A 17,306-nucleotide genomic window follows, 5' to 3' on the forward strand; every position below is an offset into this window, starting at 1 on the left:
ACAGTTACTGGATGCTAAGGTCCACCTTGGAGATTAACGTCCAAGAAAAGGATCTGAATGTCATCGTAGTCAGTATGATGAAACCTTCTGCCCAATGTGTGCCGACGGCCAAAAAAAGCAAACAGGATGTTAAATAATTATTAAAAAGAGATGTTTAACAAGATTAAGAATGTTATAATGCCTCTGTATCGGTGCATGGTGTGACCTCATCTGGAGTATTGCGTTCAATTCTGGTTTCCTTATCTCAAAGATATAGTGGCGCTAGAAAAGATTCAAAGAAGAGCGACCAAGATGATAAAGGGGATAGAACTCCTCTCATATGAGGAAAGACTAAAACAGTTAGGGATCTTGGAAAAGAGATGGCTGAGGGGAGATATAATTGAAGTCTACAAAATCCTGAGTGGAGTAGAACAGGTAGAAGCAGATCAGTTTTTCACTCCATCAAAAAGTGCAAAGACTAGGGGACGCTTTGAAATTATACAGAAATACAGTCAAACCTTGGTTTGCGAGTAACACGGTTTGCATGTTTTTGCAAGACGAGCAAAATATTCTCGCAAATCTTGTCTCGCAAACCGAGCGTTGACTCAATTTGCGAGCACGCCCCCCACCCCCCTGCCCAAACAGCATTCAGCCTTACCCCCCATCTGGCACCGGCACGCAGTCCACAGGACATGTCGGTGCAAGAAGTTCCTGTCTCTTGCCTGGGCCTTGAGCATCTTCACATGCTCAAGGCCTTCTAGTTCTCGCTCTCTCCGAGATTTGGTTGATTTGAGTAAAGTCTTTCCAGGAGAGCTCCCAGGTTACTACTCATGTTGTGGAGTTCCTGCAGTCACTGGGATGGGTGTTCAGCTTGTCCAAAAGCTGGTTGACTCCGTCTCTGTGCTTGGAGTATCTCGGGGGTTCTCTTCAATACCAGCTTGGGGAGAGGCTTCCTTCCTGAGGCCCAAGTGTTCAAGTTGCAGACGCAGATTTGCTTTCTGATGGATTATTGGTGTCCTCAGGCATAGGATTTTCTGCAGGTCTTGGGGGGTCAATGGCGGCCTCCCTTGAAGTGGTCAGATGGGCTCGGGCTCACTTGCACCCTCTTCAGTATGCGCTTCTTCATTGGTGGTTGCTGCAGATGCACCATCTGGACTCTCCTGTCCCTCTTCGGGGGTTAGTTTGTCACAGCTTGTGCCGATGGCTATGGTCTTCCAGTCTGGTTCAGGGAGTGAGTATGGATAAGCCCCAGTGGACAGTGCTTCTCATGGATGCCAGTCTGCTTGATTGGAATGCGCAATGTCTTGGTCACTTGGCTCAGGCAGCTGGTCCCTGGAGGAAGCGTCCTGATCGATTAATGTTCTGGAGACCAGAGTCAATTTGTTTGGCATTACTAGTTTTCCAGGTGTTTCTGTGCTGGTCTGGAGGGACTAAAAGAAAGAAAATTAGTAGGTAAGAACTTAATTTCTCCTTTTAACCCACTAAGCCACATCTGGGTTTAGCATTAGTGTATTATTTTGTATTGGTATTAACTAGCTGTTTGGAGACAGTTAAACTTTCTATATACCATCACAGAAATAATAAAACATCTGTATAGGACAATAAAAATGCTATTAAATGCAGAGTAAAGAGGAGCACGGAGGTTTTGTTCCATGAATTTGATTACTGCCCAAATAGAATAACAGTGGGTGGGGTAGGAGGTGTGTTCCTATAGTTCATTACTGTTTAAACAATAAGTGTATTTCACCCTCGATTCCATGGCTCGCAATTTTCCAAAGTAGTTGTTCATGTGGAACCTTTTCAAACGCCTTCTGAAAATCCTGATATACAATGTCGACCAGGTCGCCCTTGTCTTATTTGTCTGTTTACTCTCTCGAAGTGCAGCAAGTTCGTCAAACACGATCTGCCTTTGTTAAAACCATGCTGACTGGTCCTCATCAGCCCGTGTCCGTCAAGGTGATCAATAATGCGGTCCTTTATCAGCGACTCTACCATCTTTCCCGGTACCGAGATCAGACTCGCCAGTCTGTAGTTTCCTGGATCTCCCCTCGAACCTTTCTTGAAGATTGGCGTGACATTCGCCACCTTCCAGTCTTCCGGAATCTTTCCCGATTTGATCGACAGATTGGCTATTAGTTGAAGCAGTTCAGCTATGGTCCCTTTCAGTTCCTTGATGACCCTCGGATGGATGTCATCCAGTCCCGGGGATTTATTGCTCTTAACCCTATTGAGCTGCCTGCATACCTCTTCTAGACTGACCGTCAACCCTGTCAGTTTCCCGTCTTAGTTTCCAGTAGAGAATGACACGGTGACAAAATTCATCACCGTTCCCGTCCCCGCGGATAACCGCAGGAAATAATCCCATGTCATTTTCTAGTATCTATTTCAACCTTGGTCCTTCTACACCAGCATTCTTCAAAGCAAAGCTTGCGGGTCAGTGTTTGTGCCCAATTATACTTTGATTCTTCCCTCTCTCCTTAAAGAATGACATGAAGATGGTTTCCCGCAGTTATCCGCGGGGACGGGAATGGTGATGAATTATGTCACCATGTCATTCTCTAGTTTCCAGCATAGAGCCTGATGGGTTCCGGTATGTTGAGTATATCCTCTTTGGTAAATAGACACAAAAAATGTGTTCAGTTTGTCGGCAATTGCTTTATCCTCCTTTAGCACTCCCTTTATTCCATGGTCATCCAATGGTCCCACCTATTCCTTCGCGGGTCATTTCCCCTTAATATATCAAAAGAACAGCTTGAAGTTTTTTGCCTCCTTGGCTATTTTTTCCTTGTAGTCTCTTTTGGCCCCTTTTACTGCCTTATGGCACCTGCGTTGATATTTGTGCTTATTCCAGTTTTCGTCTGTTTTTGACCTTTTCCATTCCTTAAATGAAGTTTTCTTGTCTCTGATCACTTCCTTCACCTCTATAGTGAGCCACGACGGTTCTTTGTTCTTTTTCCTCTTTGATCCCTTGTTGATCACGGTATATATAGATTTTGTGCCTCAGTGACTGTGTCCTTAAAAAGGGACCAAGCTTTCTCTAGCGTTTTTACAGTGCTTATTCTCTTAATATTCTTCACTACCATGAGTCTCATCTCTTCGTAATTCCTTTTTCGGAAGTTCAGTGCCATGGTTGTCGTTTTGGACCGATGTTTCTTCCCTGCGTCCAGATCGAAGCGGATCATATTGTGATTTTTTATTTTTTTAAGTTCAATAAATTTTATTGATATCATGTAACAAAATACAGAACGGAAAAAGATTTCAAGAGCATAATTCACAATTCAAGTAACCGTTGCCTGTGAGAGAACAAAGAAAGAAAAACATCAGGTCATATAACCTATGAACATACTTCTTATGTTCGTACTTGATTCTTTACCTCAATGTCAATACACCTTTACCGTTTTTGATTGACATGTTTACCTGTATGTTATTGAATACTACTCAACTCTCGTATTGATATCTGTATTCTTACCTGCGCACTAAAATGTTCCTAGGTTAATGTAGCTGGTTTAAAAAAAAGGTTTAGACAAGTTCCTGGAGGAAAAGTCCATAAACTGTGGTAGAGACAGGCATGGGAGAAGCCAGTGATTGCCCTGTATTAGTGGTGTGGAATGCTGCTACTATTTGGGTTTTTGCCAGGTACTTGTGACTTGATTGGCCTCCGTGAAGACGAGCGACTGGGCTTCATGAACCATTGGTTTGACCCAGTAAGACTATTCTTATGTTATGTTCTTAAGAATGGTGCAGTAAACTACATTGTAAAAATTTACTCAAGTGTAAAAATCCAAAGGTGGAAACTTAAAATGGAATTTAAACAAACTGGAACTTAATGTACATAGTAACATAGTAGATGATGGCAGATAAAGCCCCGAATGGTCCATCCAGTATGCCCAATCTGATTCAATTTAAATTTTTTTTCTTAAGTTTTAAAAGATGTAATATAGTGTACTTGTAAGATGAAAAATGAATAAAGAATTTGAAAAAAAAAAAAGAAGCAGTTGGCCAAGATAGGTATTTAGTATCTGAAACCCGATTAATTTGCTTAATGGAAACAAAAGCTATTTTGCACGTTCTGAGAAGTTCAGCAATTAATTTGGATTAAACAGGCTACTGAGACAAGGATGATCTGGCACTCTTCCAAACTCATGGAACAGGACCAAAAGGTCATCATAAGACTCGCAAGGATAAAGCAAGAGGAAGTAGATCACAAATAGGCATTTTCAACCAAGATAAAGGAATTGCATCTAGCCCACAACAGTAAGTCTCGGAAAGAGATGGAATTCGGAAAGATAACCAAGCAGTAGTCTCCAAACCCTAGTACAGAACTAGGAGAGTGTTTAAACTGGGGTGTGAAGAACAGGTAGGAACAAAAATTTTAGCTAAGAAAAAAAGGGAAAGGATATCAAAATTTATACCACCTTTTTGTGATCTACATATTAAAGTGTACTTTCTGTTTTGGTTTAACTTTTGGAACTTAGTGAAATAACCTCTCAAACTATGATGCAACTTTTAATACTCTGTGCACGATTCTTTGAGTTCTTTTCTGACTTTGTCAAGCATCTACCCTAATTTCTGCAGAGTGGCCTCTTGGTCCTCCCTGCATTCTTCTGTGGCAGAGCTGTACTGCATGGATGGTTTGCTCTTAAGTTTTCAAGTTTGATATACTGCTCATTTCAGGGTGCCTGGTTTTTTCTCCTGCCCAGTAGAATAAACCTTTGGTGTATCCCATCAGTCCGGCCTGGTCTAGCAGGATAAGGAAGAAGAAATGGTATCAATTTCCTTGGCTTGATTTCCTTTTCTCAAGTCTTGTTTAAATGGCAGAAGCTCAGTCATGTAAGTAGTCCCTTATTGCAGATTAAGCATTGATTGCCAGGTAAATATTTGCATTCTTTTTAAGTTGATACTTTGATGTTTCAAGCGCAGGTGGGTTGTCCTTGTTTTATTTTTCTCAATCTATAGTGCTGTATCGCCTAGTAAGATCTTGGTGCTCTTCCCAACAGCGCCTTCTCTTGATGCCATCCATCTGCCAGGTCCCCACTGCCACCTTTTGGGGCACTTTATGGCTGGTGGTAGGCCCTGAATTGTGGAATCAATTACTAGAAACATTGCTTGCCTTCTCATCTCTGCCCTTACTCAAAGATTACATTACATTACGGATTTCTATTCCACCATTACCTTGCGGTTCAAGATGGATTACAAATGGAGTGTCAGGACATTAGAAGTATTTAGGGAGTAGTTTGTACATTTGTTTGATTTGCTAAGGATTACATTTGAGTTGTCATGGTATTAGAAGTACATATGGAGTAGTTGCAGGTGATGCTTGGGACATTTCTGATTGAGTTAGTTCGGTTTTATGTGTTTTTGAATAGAAGGGGTTTTATTTCTTTTAAGGTTTTGTAGTCTGGTCGAGGTCAATAGGTTGTAGAGTTGGAGGTAGAGTGTTGCAGCACGAGTGGCTAGGAGGTTGTCATACAGTTTTTGGTGGGGTAGGTTTTTTTTTGGTTTTTTTCTTTTGTTTGGAGGGTGTGTGAATAGTGTGTGGGTTCTCCTATGTCTGGTTGAGGTGGATTGAATTAGTCGATTGTTCCAATAAGCTGGGCTGTCTCCGTTTATTGCTTTAAATAGTAGGCAGTAAAATTTGAAGTGTACTCTCGCTTGTATTGGGAGCCAATGTGAGTTGTGGTATGCCTCTGATGTGGTCAAATTTCTTCAGTGAGTAGACCAGTTTTAGGACTGTTTTGTATTGTTTGTAGTTGTTTTATCATGGTTGCTGTGCAGAGGAGAGATAGTATGTTGCAGTAGTCTATGAAACCAAGGATTAGGGATTGCACCAAGAGTTGGCATTGTTTCTGTCAAAGAATTTTCTGACTTGCCTCAGGTTTCTCATGCCTGCGAATGATTATTTTATTTATTTATTTTTATTGTTTTGTTAATTTGTGGCTGCATTGTAAAGCCTCTGTCTATTAGCACTCCCAGGAGTTTTAAAGTGGGTTAGATGTGGTATGTTGTAGAGTTTATGACAAGGTTTGTTACGGTTGGGGTTTTGTTATTTTCGAGTAGGATGAAGTTTGTTTTGTCCTGTTTCAGTTTGTGGTCTTTCATCCATGCTGCCATTGTTTGTGTATTGTATCTGCCCTGGATGGTGCTGGTTGATCGAAAGGAAGGAGAATGGTGATGTCGTTTGCATAGCTGTAGGAGGTTAGACCTTGTTTGTCTAGGTAGGAGCCGAGGGAGGCAATGTTTAGGTTGAAGAGTGTGGGAGATCAACCTAAAACCCAGAGTTAATGGCTGGCTGAGTTTGTTCTGTCAGTGGCTTTCTTTCCTTTTTTAATATGGCGTTCTTTTCTTTTTGATACATTTTTATTGTAATCCACTTAATGTGGTCAAGCAAATGTAATAAACCTGAAACCCATCCAGGGCCCACCTGGGAAGATGGTAAAGTCCTGATAGCCCTTCCGATTCTTTACTGTTCAGGTCTTTTATCTGCCGTCATTTACTATGTTTTGGGAATAACCTATAGCCCTCAAAACCTACTCAAAAATTCCTTTAGCCTCGTTAACCATGTATACTTTTTATATTTTATAAGTACTCTTAAGTGCAGTATTTCATGTAGCCCTTGGACTACAATTGTGTTCTGTACCTTGACAATAGGTAGCAATTTACCTAAAGAAACTGGAGTATATTATGATGTGTTTTTGGGCTCCTAAATGTTAAAGTAGACACATTTCATATTATTGTACCAACTCCCATCTCAGAAAGAAAGGAGCAAGGTGCTGCCTAGTTGTGGAACATTTTTTGTCATCAGATCTGAAATAAGTTTTTACATTACATTAGTGATTTTTATTCCGCCATTACCTTGCAGTTCAAGGCGGATTACACAAGAGTTGCCAGGAGGTTACAAGAATTGTCTAAGAAGTTAAGGAGATAATTTGTTGGGTAATTAGAAACATTTTAGATTAGATATGGGTGGAGTGTGTGGTAGGTGGAGTTTGGGAAGGAACTGTTCGTGTTTGGTTTACTTTTAATGCCTGTCGACTAGCAATGCTAGAGATGCTGTTTTCACTATTCTGCAGACTGGGGAAGATGCTTATCTGAGGCTTAGACTTTTTCATTTCACTTTTTTTTTATTTTTTTAAATTTAGGAATAATGGATTGGAAAGCACCAGTGTGTGTTTGCATGAGAACCCTGTCTAGTGGGCTTGCAATTCTTTAACTTGACTCGCTCCATTTTCCAGTTGGGGTGAGGGAGTTGTGTTGCTAATGTGGCCCCTCCTGACCCCTTTTTTTCTATTGAATCATTGTGGCCTTCTGCATATTTGACTTGGGAATGATTTTGTTTGTGTGTGTTGGTTGTGTGTGGTTTTTTTTTTTGTTTTTTTTCTAACCCTTTCTCTTGTTACTGTCAATCTCCTCCTTGCTGGCACCATTTTCTGTCCATCTCATCTCTTCATTGGCTGTGATAGCAATAGGTAAGATGCTTAGCATATATAGTATTATGTGCTATGCAAATTGCTTAAATGTGCACGTCACATCTTGTAGTTGTGCATACATCAATCACTTTCATTGCTATGGAACTGAAAGCTGGATCCTGCCCAATTTGAGTCTCTTTAGTAGTTTATACACTAGTGCAGTCTGAGAATCCTACTTTGAACAAGAGGAACACCAGAAGTGCTAACATTCCCCACATGCTATAAATTGCCATGCTAGAGCAGACCAAAGGTCCATCAAGCCTAGTATCCTGTTTTCCAACAGTTACTCCTAGTGGAATTCTCTGCAAAAAAATTTCATAATTCTGAAAGTTTGTCAGAATTTAAACTATTAAAAATAAAATACTTTTTTCTCTGGATGTTTCTGTTTTTCTGCTAATTCTTCAGGTGGCTGCTGCCCACTTTTTGTCTTCTCCACCTATTCCATCATTACATCTGCCTCTGACATCGATCATTCTATTTTCTGTCTTGCCCTTCTCTTCACTTTTCAGCTACCTCTCAAATTCCCATCTCATTCCTTTTCATCTTCAACGTACTCCTCATCACCATATTTCTACTCTGTAATAACTTCCTCCACCTGTGTCCTGGCCTCTCCCTGAGGGTTCTTCCATTCTCAGCCTTTTCCTTCCCTCTCTACTCTTGTAGCCTGATAGCTCTTTGCTCCTCTCTTCCCTCCTGCATGATCCAGCATTTCTGCCACTTTTCCCTCATTCCCATCTGCTCCTGGATCCAACATCTCCCCCACTCCCATCTCCTTTATATTCCTCCCTTGTGCTCTCGGTCTAGTATCTCTTCCACCTTACCACATGCAGCATTTTGTCCCTTCCCTCCATTCCACTGCCATTCTTTCTTTCCCTCTGTCCACCATCTCTCCTCTTCCTCCCTAGGTCAGACATCTCTGTTTTTCCCATTCAGCTTCTCTCCTTTCCTTCCTCCATTAGGTGTATTTTATTTCCTGTATTTATGTATTCAATTTTCTATACTGTTCTCCCATATCCTTCTTCCAGGGGAGTTCAAAACAGTTTACATGAATTTATTCAGGTACTTGAGCAGTTTTCCCTGTCTGTCCCAGTGGACTCGCAATCTATCGAATGTACTTGGGGCAATGGGGTGGGGGGTTGGGGGTTAAGCGATTTGCCCAGGGTCACAAGGAGCAATGCAGGTTTGAACCTACAACCTCAGGGTGCTGAGGCTGTAGCTTTAACCACTGCACCACACACTCTGTGCCAACGCTTTTCCTCTCTCCCCATGCAGTACTCACGGCCTCCCTCCATCCCTGTGTCCAACATTTCTCTCCTTCCCTCCACCCCCATATGTAAGATTTCTTTCTCACCCCTCTGCACTTTGTTGTATCTTCCTTCCCTCCTCTCTCCCATCACAGGAGAATTAGGTGAGCCTTGTCTATACATAGGCATACCAACAGAAGTGCCAAACCACAGCTTTATACAAAATTATATTGTGTGTATATATTTCGTATTTTTTATTCATATCCCTGAACTTCTCCTCCCCCCCTTCTACACCAAGAACATATTTAACTTTCATTTATGAGCCAAGACTTGGGGGTTAGTTTGGTATTCTGAGCCATAAAGTGCCTTTCACCACATATGAAGGTTAATGGCATACTGATTGCTACAGTATTTATTTTTGTTAGATAAATGTCAGGCAGACCACTACTTGTTTTTAATCTCTTGTAAATGCCTTAAAGGCATTTTGGTTTAGAGGTTTGCATACATACATATGTTCACTTTTGTTTATTACAAGGGTTTTTCAAAAAGTTTTCATACTTTCACATTTTCACAGGAAATGGTTAGGGCAGGAGAAGTGGTAAGAGGGTGTGTTAGGATGCTGTGAAAAATGTATTGCAAAACAGGGTGATTATGTGGAAAAATGACATAATTAGCATTGGAGATATTTAATAAATAGTGTTAAAGTTTCCGCACTTATTTTTTTAAGATCCCTCATGTATCAGTTTGTGTAATAGCTTTAATTTCTCCCTTCCCTAAGATGTTGCTTCAGTGGGCCCTAGAGCGGCAGTGATTCCCACATGCTGCCTGCAACTAACCTGAAAGCCTCTCCGCAACAAAGGAGAGACTTCTGGGTTAGCAGCCTATGGGAATCACTGCCGTGATTCATAGAAACACTTTCTAGTGCAGTGTCTCTAGTAGTCCTAAATGCTAGGCTATCTATCTGAACCCACAAGTTGCTTGCAAAATGTCAGTCATCTTTTCAACTTTGAGTCCTCCAGGGCTGGGGATCCACAGGAGGCTCAATCCCAAAGGGAAGAAAGACTCTTTCCAGAGCCTTCCAAAGAATTGGCTAAGCGCAAATGCATTAACTTCAGGGAGACCCTGCCAGAGTCCTCGAGACCCCCAGTGCAAGGCTTCACTCCAGATTTTGTGAGCTTGATGTGGAATTCCTGTTTAAACTGCTGGGGCTCCTACAGCGTCTGTGTTAGGGGTGACAGTGCTGGGGAACAGTCCTCAGCATGTGCTATGTCAGGTGAGGACCCAGAGCTGGACCAGGAGGTTCAGTCTGACAATGAGTTGGATTCCACATCCTTTTTGTCCCAGGATGCAGTTTCCCTGTCAGAGTCTGGTTCTCTGCATGAGATCAGCGGTCAAGAAGCAGTAGTGGCTGTTCAAGGCATCTGCACTCCTGGGCATAATTTCTAATTGGCTGCAGGAATTGAAACTGGCAGTTCAGTCAGCCTCCACGTTCCAGCGCTTTTATTATGAGCAGCTCAGTTAACACTGACCATGGTCTTTCCCTTGCATCCTGACCTCATGAAGCTAGTCACTGACCACTGGGAATCGCCAGAGGGGTCCCTGCAAGTGGCTAAGACTATAGAGTGGATGTGGCAGCTAGGAAGGACACTGCTTTTAGGTACTCCATGTTAGTCCTGCCTTTGACTTGGGGGCTGCTTTGGTACATCCCTAGCATTCTAGACACATTGTGCTAGAAAGAAAGATTAAGTTCTTACCTTAATGATATTTCTTGTAGATGTGTCTAGTAATTATTTGATTTAGTTATTCAGGATCTTGGTTATTTGTCCCTGTCTGTCCTGGTGGGCTCACAATCTATCGAATGTACCTGGGGCAATGGAGGATTGAGTGATTTGCCCAAGGTCATAAGGAGCAGTGTGGGGCTTGAGCCCACAACCTCAAGGTGCTGAGACTGCAGCTCTAACCACTAGGCCTGCCTTCAGTCTTCAATATTAGTCTGTCTGTCCTAACTAAGCTGAGTTTCTTCTTGATAAGATGTTCAAGTAGCTACGAGCTCCATAAATGTTAGTGCTATTTTTTGTAACTGTTAATTGGTATATTTGTTAGTGCAGAACAGAAGTGTTGGACTTTTCCCTGTTTCTCTCCTTCCGGATATTTTTCATTACAATGATGCTTGAAGGCTGCTCCTGTCCTCAAGTTTTTACAAAAGTTATCTGGGAAGGAGGTGGAGTTGAAAAGAGACTGACATTATTCTGCAAGCAACTTAGGTCAGAAAACTGGGCACAGCTACAAGAAAGATGATGATTGAGGTAAGAACCTAATCTTTCTTTAGGGACGGGCATCACAGAGGAAGGAGACTTTGCAGAGCAAATGGTGGCCAACCCAGGTCCCAAGTACCTGACAAGATCCCAAGGAGAGATTTTATGCTTCTTATTGTTGAACTCATAACTTTGCTATACCATATTACTAAGTACTTTAATATGATTTAAATTAGAAATGCACTAATTCCAGAAGTCAAAACGCAACAGCCTCTGGGCAATTCTGAGACCAGTTTCCTTTCTGCTTAGAGTGCACATCAGCAGTTAGTCATCCTAAATGCAATTGAAGGAACACTAGGGCTAGCATTTCTTTGCATCAGTTACTCTGTATTGGGCAAGTTCTGTCTATGGTGGTTGTACTTCAGCTTACCTTTCCAAACCATAGCTCAAGGCAAGATTTTAGAAGTGCATTTACAGTATATCTCTTTTTCTGGTTTTGGCTATGTAAAAAGGCTTCTGGTCCAAAGTTCCCTAAAATCCAGCAGAGTCCCCTAATAGTATACTAGTTCGTAGTTAACTGCCTTCATCTCCCAGTTCGCACTTTGAGGTGCTAGAGATAGAAATAAATGTTTAAATAGTTTAAAAGATTTTTAGCATCTTAAATGTCTCCTTTTTCAGAAGAGGACCATGACTCTTTATTTAATCAGTTGCAAGATTAACTTCTTAATCTTGGTATAAGAATCCATCTTGAGCTGTGATCAGTTGCGTTTTCCAGATGTCCACTATGAATAGGCACAGTATTGATGAGCGTGTAATCATTGTGGATATCAAGAAAATATAAGCTTTTGAGCACTCTGGTCGCCTACCCTGGCTCTAACAGCTCAAGGATTCTTTTCCTTAGCTGACTTATTACTTTGCCAGTACCTCCCTGAGTAGTATTTTTTTATTTTTTTTAATTTGCATACTACTTTTGAGCAGTTATAGAAAGGCGACGTGCAATGCAACTACAGAAGCTTGTTTTTATAGTAGCATTTTAATGTTAACACTTGCTCCTTTCTGTAAAATCCTTTCTAGGCGGAATGCAGTGGATGCTTTCCGTGTCAATGTCATCCACGCCCGGCAACAGGTTCGTTCTCCAGTCACCAACATAGCACGCACTAGTTTCTTCCATGTCAAGCGCTCCAACATCTGGCTAGCTGCTGTGACCAAACAGAATGTCAATGCTGCCATGGTCTTCGAGTTCCTGTACAAGATGTGTGATGTGATGACTGCATACTTCGGGAAGATCAGCGAGGAGAACATCAAAAACAACTTTGTTCTCATCTATGAGCTCCTGGATGGTGAGGACAAGCTTCGTCTTTCTGATTTCACAGGGGTTATATATGAGGTGTTAAGGATGGGGGAGGCCCTTAAAGCAGATGGGGATTCTAGGTTTCCATTTGAATTTTTGTATTTGATTGCTCTGATGTATGTTGGTTAATGACTATTTGACTTGTAAACGGACTTTTGGGGTGTTGCCTCTCCCAGCAATGGAGGTAGCGCTAAATGATAGTGAGAGTTTTAGTGACTATGCTAGGTTCCTACTTGAGTGGCAGCACTATAAACTAGAGGAGACTTGATTTCTGTTCCTGATCCTTTCTCTGGCTGTACAAGATCATAGCTGCAAACGGTAAGAAGCGTGACTTGGTGTTTTAAGTACCATACCTGAATGTTTAGGGTTGAGCTGCCAGAATGAAAGGACGTTTAGACGTTCTAGTGAACTTGGGGGCATTCCCTTGGTAGGGTTTCTTTGACAGACTGCACAGAAATATTGGGAGGCTGGGCATGCCTGAATTGTTCAGGGCTTTGTAGTTCTGGTGGGTGCTGCATCTGAGTTTAAGCCAGGAGCGCTCATTTTTTTAAATCTACCTGCTGAACCGGAATATACGCAGATAGGGCTACTCTCAGGACACTGGTCTTTGACCTAGGGGCCGCCGCATGAATGGACCCACCAGCAGCAGCAATTCTTATGTTCTTGAGCAGATGAAGCTAATGCTTCTGAATAAGGAAAATCTTAAAAGCACACATTTTGTGGGTGGGGCAGAGGGCCATTTGGTCTTATCTATGTTAGTGCTAGTACTAAACTAAACTAAACCTTAGGTTTGTATACCGCACCATCTCCACAAGCGTAGAGCTCGGCACGGTTACAGGCTAAAGTTGTACTCTTGCATTGTGAACCACTCAGGGTACTGTCGAGCTATAAATCAAATCAACTAACACTCGAGGCCCTTTTTACAGAGCTGTGGTAGTAATTCTCCTGAAGCCCATAAGAATTGCATGGGCTTCGGTGCGTTTACTGTGCAGGTACTCTCTGCAGCTTCGTAAAAAGGGCCCCTTACTGCAAGAAGTTTCACTGTATCGCTCTGACCATTTGTGAACTCTTAAATTTTTTTTATAGCTAGCCCAAAACATGGTAAAGGCAACTGGAAGTAAAAAGAGAAATGTCAGAATAAAATACATGTATCATGAATAGCAGCATCCACTATTAATCATAACATGGAAATGAAAAACCCCCAAAGGAACATCTGTTTGAAAACAGTAACAGGGAGATAAGTAAAAGATAAAACGCTTCCTTCCTGGAAGGAAGAAGCAAGGAACAGGATCTAAATGAAAAAGGAATTTGCTTCCATAAGCATCAGAGCAAAACTGGAAAATGCTTCATAAACTTTATAGTAGAACTGACTGAATCCCAATGGAGAATCTCAACTCTTCCAGGTCTAATGACTTGCTTGCTGATACTTACAGTTCCTTATGATGGAGAGTCTGAAGGGCTTTAAGCTGGGGAGATGTGATGAGTCTGAGACCTGCCAACATGCTACACAAAGTGTAGGCTTGCAGCTTGATAACTGTGGAAACATGAAAACATGACGTTTCTTTGATTAGACAGGGTATCGATTTCAGACTTAATACATACAGTTCACCATGTTGAATTTAACCCAATATGCAAGTATCTGAACAAATTGGAGCCATAAAATGATTTAAAAGTTTAGAGTAATCCAGTTAAAATGCCTAATTCTTTAGCGTCCCTCCAGACTGGCACATAAATGGATGGGTCTACATTCCTCTGCCAGCAGGTGGAGACTAAGACATTGACTTTTGGCAGTAGTACAAGTGGGCTGTGCAGTCCAGGCTGTTCTCAGTCTCCAGCAGGTGGAGGTGGTAAGCCTATGCAGGCGTTGCTTAGTGGCCGCCTTGTCCCGGTTGTAGGTGCTGGATTGAGCTTGGGGGTGCCACACTTGACTGGTCAAGTCCCTCCCCCCATTTCTCCCACCTCCCCCCAAATTTTTTCACATAGAGGTGCCTCAGCTGTAAGCCTTGCCACTGTTCTGGCAAGACATATAGTTTTGAGAGCCAGTGGGGTCTGCTCATTTGTAACTTTTTTTTTATTTTTATTTTTTTTTAAACCACCCTGAGGCAGTGCCAGTCTGAAAGGAAGCTATTTGCTTTAATTGGTTTTTATTGTTAACTGGTGGTTTTGTTTCCCTTGTTTAAGAGGCTGAAAAAGTGTTCAGTGTGTCTGACGAGCAGTGGATGCAGCCGGCGTTTGCATAAAGTGTTCTGGCTGCCACAAGGGGGAATTCTCGCAGGGATTTCCCCAGCTGCCAACAGTCAGGAAAATAAGGTTTCCCTTACCGCTGATGGTTCTGGGGACTCCCTAACCGCTACAGCAGCTGCTGTCTGCAGTTCTGCTTTAGCGGCTGGGTTTGTTCAGGCCTCATTGCTGCTACAGACTTTGTGGGAGATTTTTTTTCGGCAAGCTTTTCCTCAGTTTTGATGGGAAGCTCCGCTGTTTTGCCTGTAGATTTTAAATGTTTCTCCGGCTTCTGCAGTGAGTGCTTCCTTTTCTGCTGGGGAAGGGGGGGTGGTTTGCCCCAGATTTTGTTTTGTATAAGGCTTACTTACAGATAGCTGGGGGGGTCCTGCTTTGTCATAGAAACATAGAAAGTGACAGCAGATAAGGGCCAAGGCCCATCAAGTCTGCCCACACCAATGACCCTCCCCTACCTCCCTTTGCGAAGAGAACCCACCATTCGATCCCATTTAGCTTTAAAATCAGGCACACCGCTGGCCTCAATCACCTGTATCGGAAGACCATTTCATCAATCCACCACCCTCTCGGTGAAGAAGTATTTCCTGGTGTCACCATGCAATGTCCCTCCCCTGATTTTCCATGGATGCCCTCGTGTTGACGTGGGTTCCTTGAAGAAGAAGATATCCTCCCCCACCTCGATACGGCGCGTGAGGTATTTGAATGCTTCGATCATGTCCCCCCTCTCCCTGCGTTCCTCCAGGGAGTAGAGCTGCAATTTGTTCAGCCGTTCCTCATACGGGAGATCCCTGAGCCCTGTGACCATCCGTATGGCCATTCGCTGAACCGATTCAAGTCTCAGGGCTTTGGTTTTTTTTTTGTTTTTTTGGGGGGAGGGGTTTCTTTTGCCTTCCACGTCTGCCCAAGTTCAGGCCCCTGTGGCGTCTACTCCTCCATGTGGCCGTGGGCTTCTTGGAACAAGAATTTTTTGTTTACACGTGATGAGGACTTGCACGTTTTCACCTGATGAGGGCTTGGACCTTATGGTTGATCCTCTGGGGGGGGGGGGGGAGCGGTGATGTGGATGGTTGTTTTTCAGAGACTCTACTTGGCGAGGATATGTTGGTTGTGCCCATTTTTCATGGGAAGAGCTGCAGGAGCTTATTCTCCTAGGTTTATTCAGTTTTGTGCTTTAAGGAGGAAGCGAAGGACCCCCATGTGTTGTGGACCTCCTCCTTCGGGGGATTCGGTCAGCCTCCCATTCTTTTCCTATGCATCAGAATATGCAGGATGTGGTGCACACACAATGGAAGGCTCTGGACGCTCCTTCTCGCTTGGCACGTCCATGACCAGGCTCTATCCCATTCATGATGGGGATAGGGATACCTTTAAGTCTCCCGTGGTTGATGCGCTGGTCTCGGCTATCACACGTAGACATACAGTACCGGTTGATGGCAGTTCAGCCATGAGAGACTCACAGGATTGTAAGATGAAGTCTCTTAAGCAGAGTTTTGATGTAGTTGCCTTGGCGGTCCAGGCGGTTTGGTAGCCCAGGCTTCTTTTCAATGGTCTGAACAGGTCATTGACCTGGAGTCTGACTGGTCCTTGGTGGATCAGGAGGTGGCTAAGATTGAGCTCAATGCTTCTTATCTCTTGGATGCATGCATGATCTTTTGAGGGCATCTGCCAAGTCCATGGCTCTCGGAGTGGCCACTCGCTGTATACTGCAGCTTCGAAGGCTAAGCTCAGTTAAAAAAAAAAAAATTTATTTTCAGGCCTCCTTCCTTTTTCATAAGGAGTTGGATAAGCTTGTTCAGGCCTTGAGTGCCCCGGCTTCCTGAGGATAATCCTCGCCATGCATCAAGGGGTGGCATTGCCCATGGGCGTTTGCATGATTTTCTTCAGTGCCACCCTGGCTGGGGTGAGGCTTTTCCTTCCAGAGGACATTTCTTTCAGTGCATGCAGTCTTTTCAGGGTGCCCAACGGGGGGAGGTCACAATTCCTCTGGAGGTTCTTCCTCCACCTGTCCAGCCCAATGACTTGTTGTGGGTCCTTCCACTGTTTCTGGCAGGAGCCCAGTTGCGGGAGTTTTACTGGGGGTGGACTGGCATCGCAATGAATCAGTGGGTTCTAGAGGTGATTCAGGACGGCTATGCACTCAAGTTTTCCTGGCCCTTGCCAGATTGTTTCCTCTCTTCTCCTTGTTGAGCAGCTTGAAGAAGCGGGCTTTTGTCAGTTGCTGCAAAGGTTGCTGGACCTCAAAGTGGTATTCCCAGTGCCTTCTCAGGAGTTTCGTACTGGCAGGTACTCCATTTACTTCATGGTGTCCAAGAAGGAGGGGTCTTTTCTGCCCATCTTGGATCTGAAAGATGTCCAGGGCACTTCAGGGTTTCTTCTTTTCACATGCAAACCCTGAAATCCATAATTCTTGCTGTTCAGTCTGGGGAATTTTTGACTTCTCTTGATCTAACAGAGGCCTACCTGCATAGTCTAATTTGAGACTTCCATCAGCGATACCTTCACTTTAGCAATTTTGGGCAAGCACTATTGGTTGTGTGCTTCCTTTTGGTCTTGCCACGGCTCCACAGACCTTCACCAAGATTGTTGTGGTGGTGGCAGTAGCGGCCTTGCACAAGGAGGGCATTTTAGTTCATCCTTTTCTAGACTGGTTGATTTGAATAAAGTCTTTCCAGGAGAGCTCCCAGGTTACTACTCAGGTTGTGGAGTTTCTGCAGTCACTGGGATGGGTGGTCAGCTTGTCCAAAAGCTCCATCTCGGGGTTCTCTTCAACACC

General features: G+C 43.2%; 1 protein-coding gene across 1 annotated transcript in view; it reads left to right on the top strand.

The window, feature by feature from the left end:
- Positions 1-17,306, top strand: part of AP2M1 (adaptor related protein complex 2 subunit mu 1) — a 104,604-nt gene that overhangs the window by 20,271 nt on the left and 67,027 nt on the right. The window contains 1 exon segment of the mRNA XM_033959120.1: positions 12,019-12,284. Within this exon segment, the coding sequence (XP_033815011.1) occupies positions 12,019-12,284 (266 nt within the window).

This window comes from Geotrypetes seraphini, chromosome 9 (genome assembly GCF_902459505.1).
Source record: "Geotrypetes seraphini chromosome 9, aGeoSer1.1, whole genome shotgun sequence".
Taxonomy (NCBI): domain Eukaryota; kingdom Metazoa; phylum Chordata; class Amphibia; order Gymnophiona; family Dermophiidae; genus Geotrypetes; species Geotrypetes seraphini.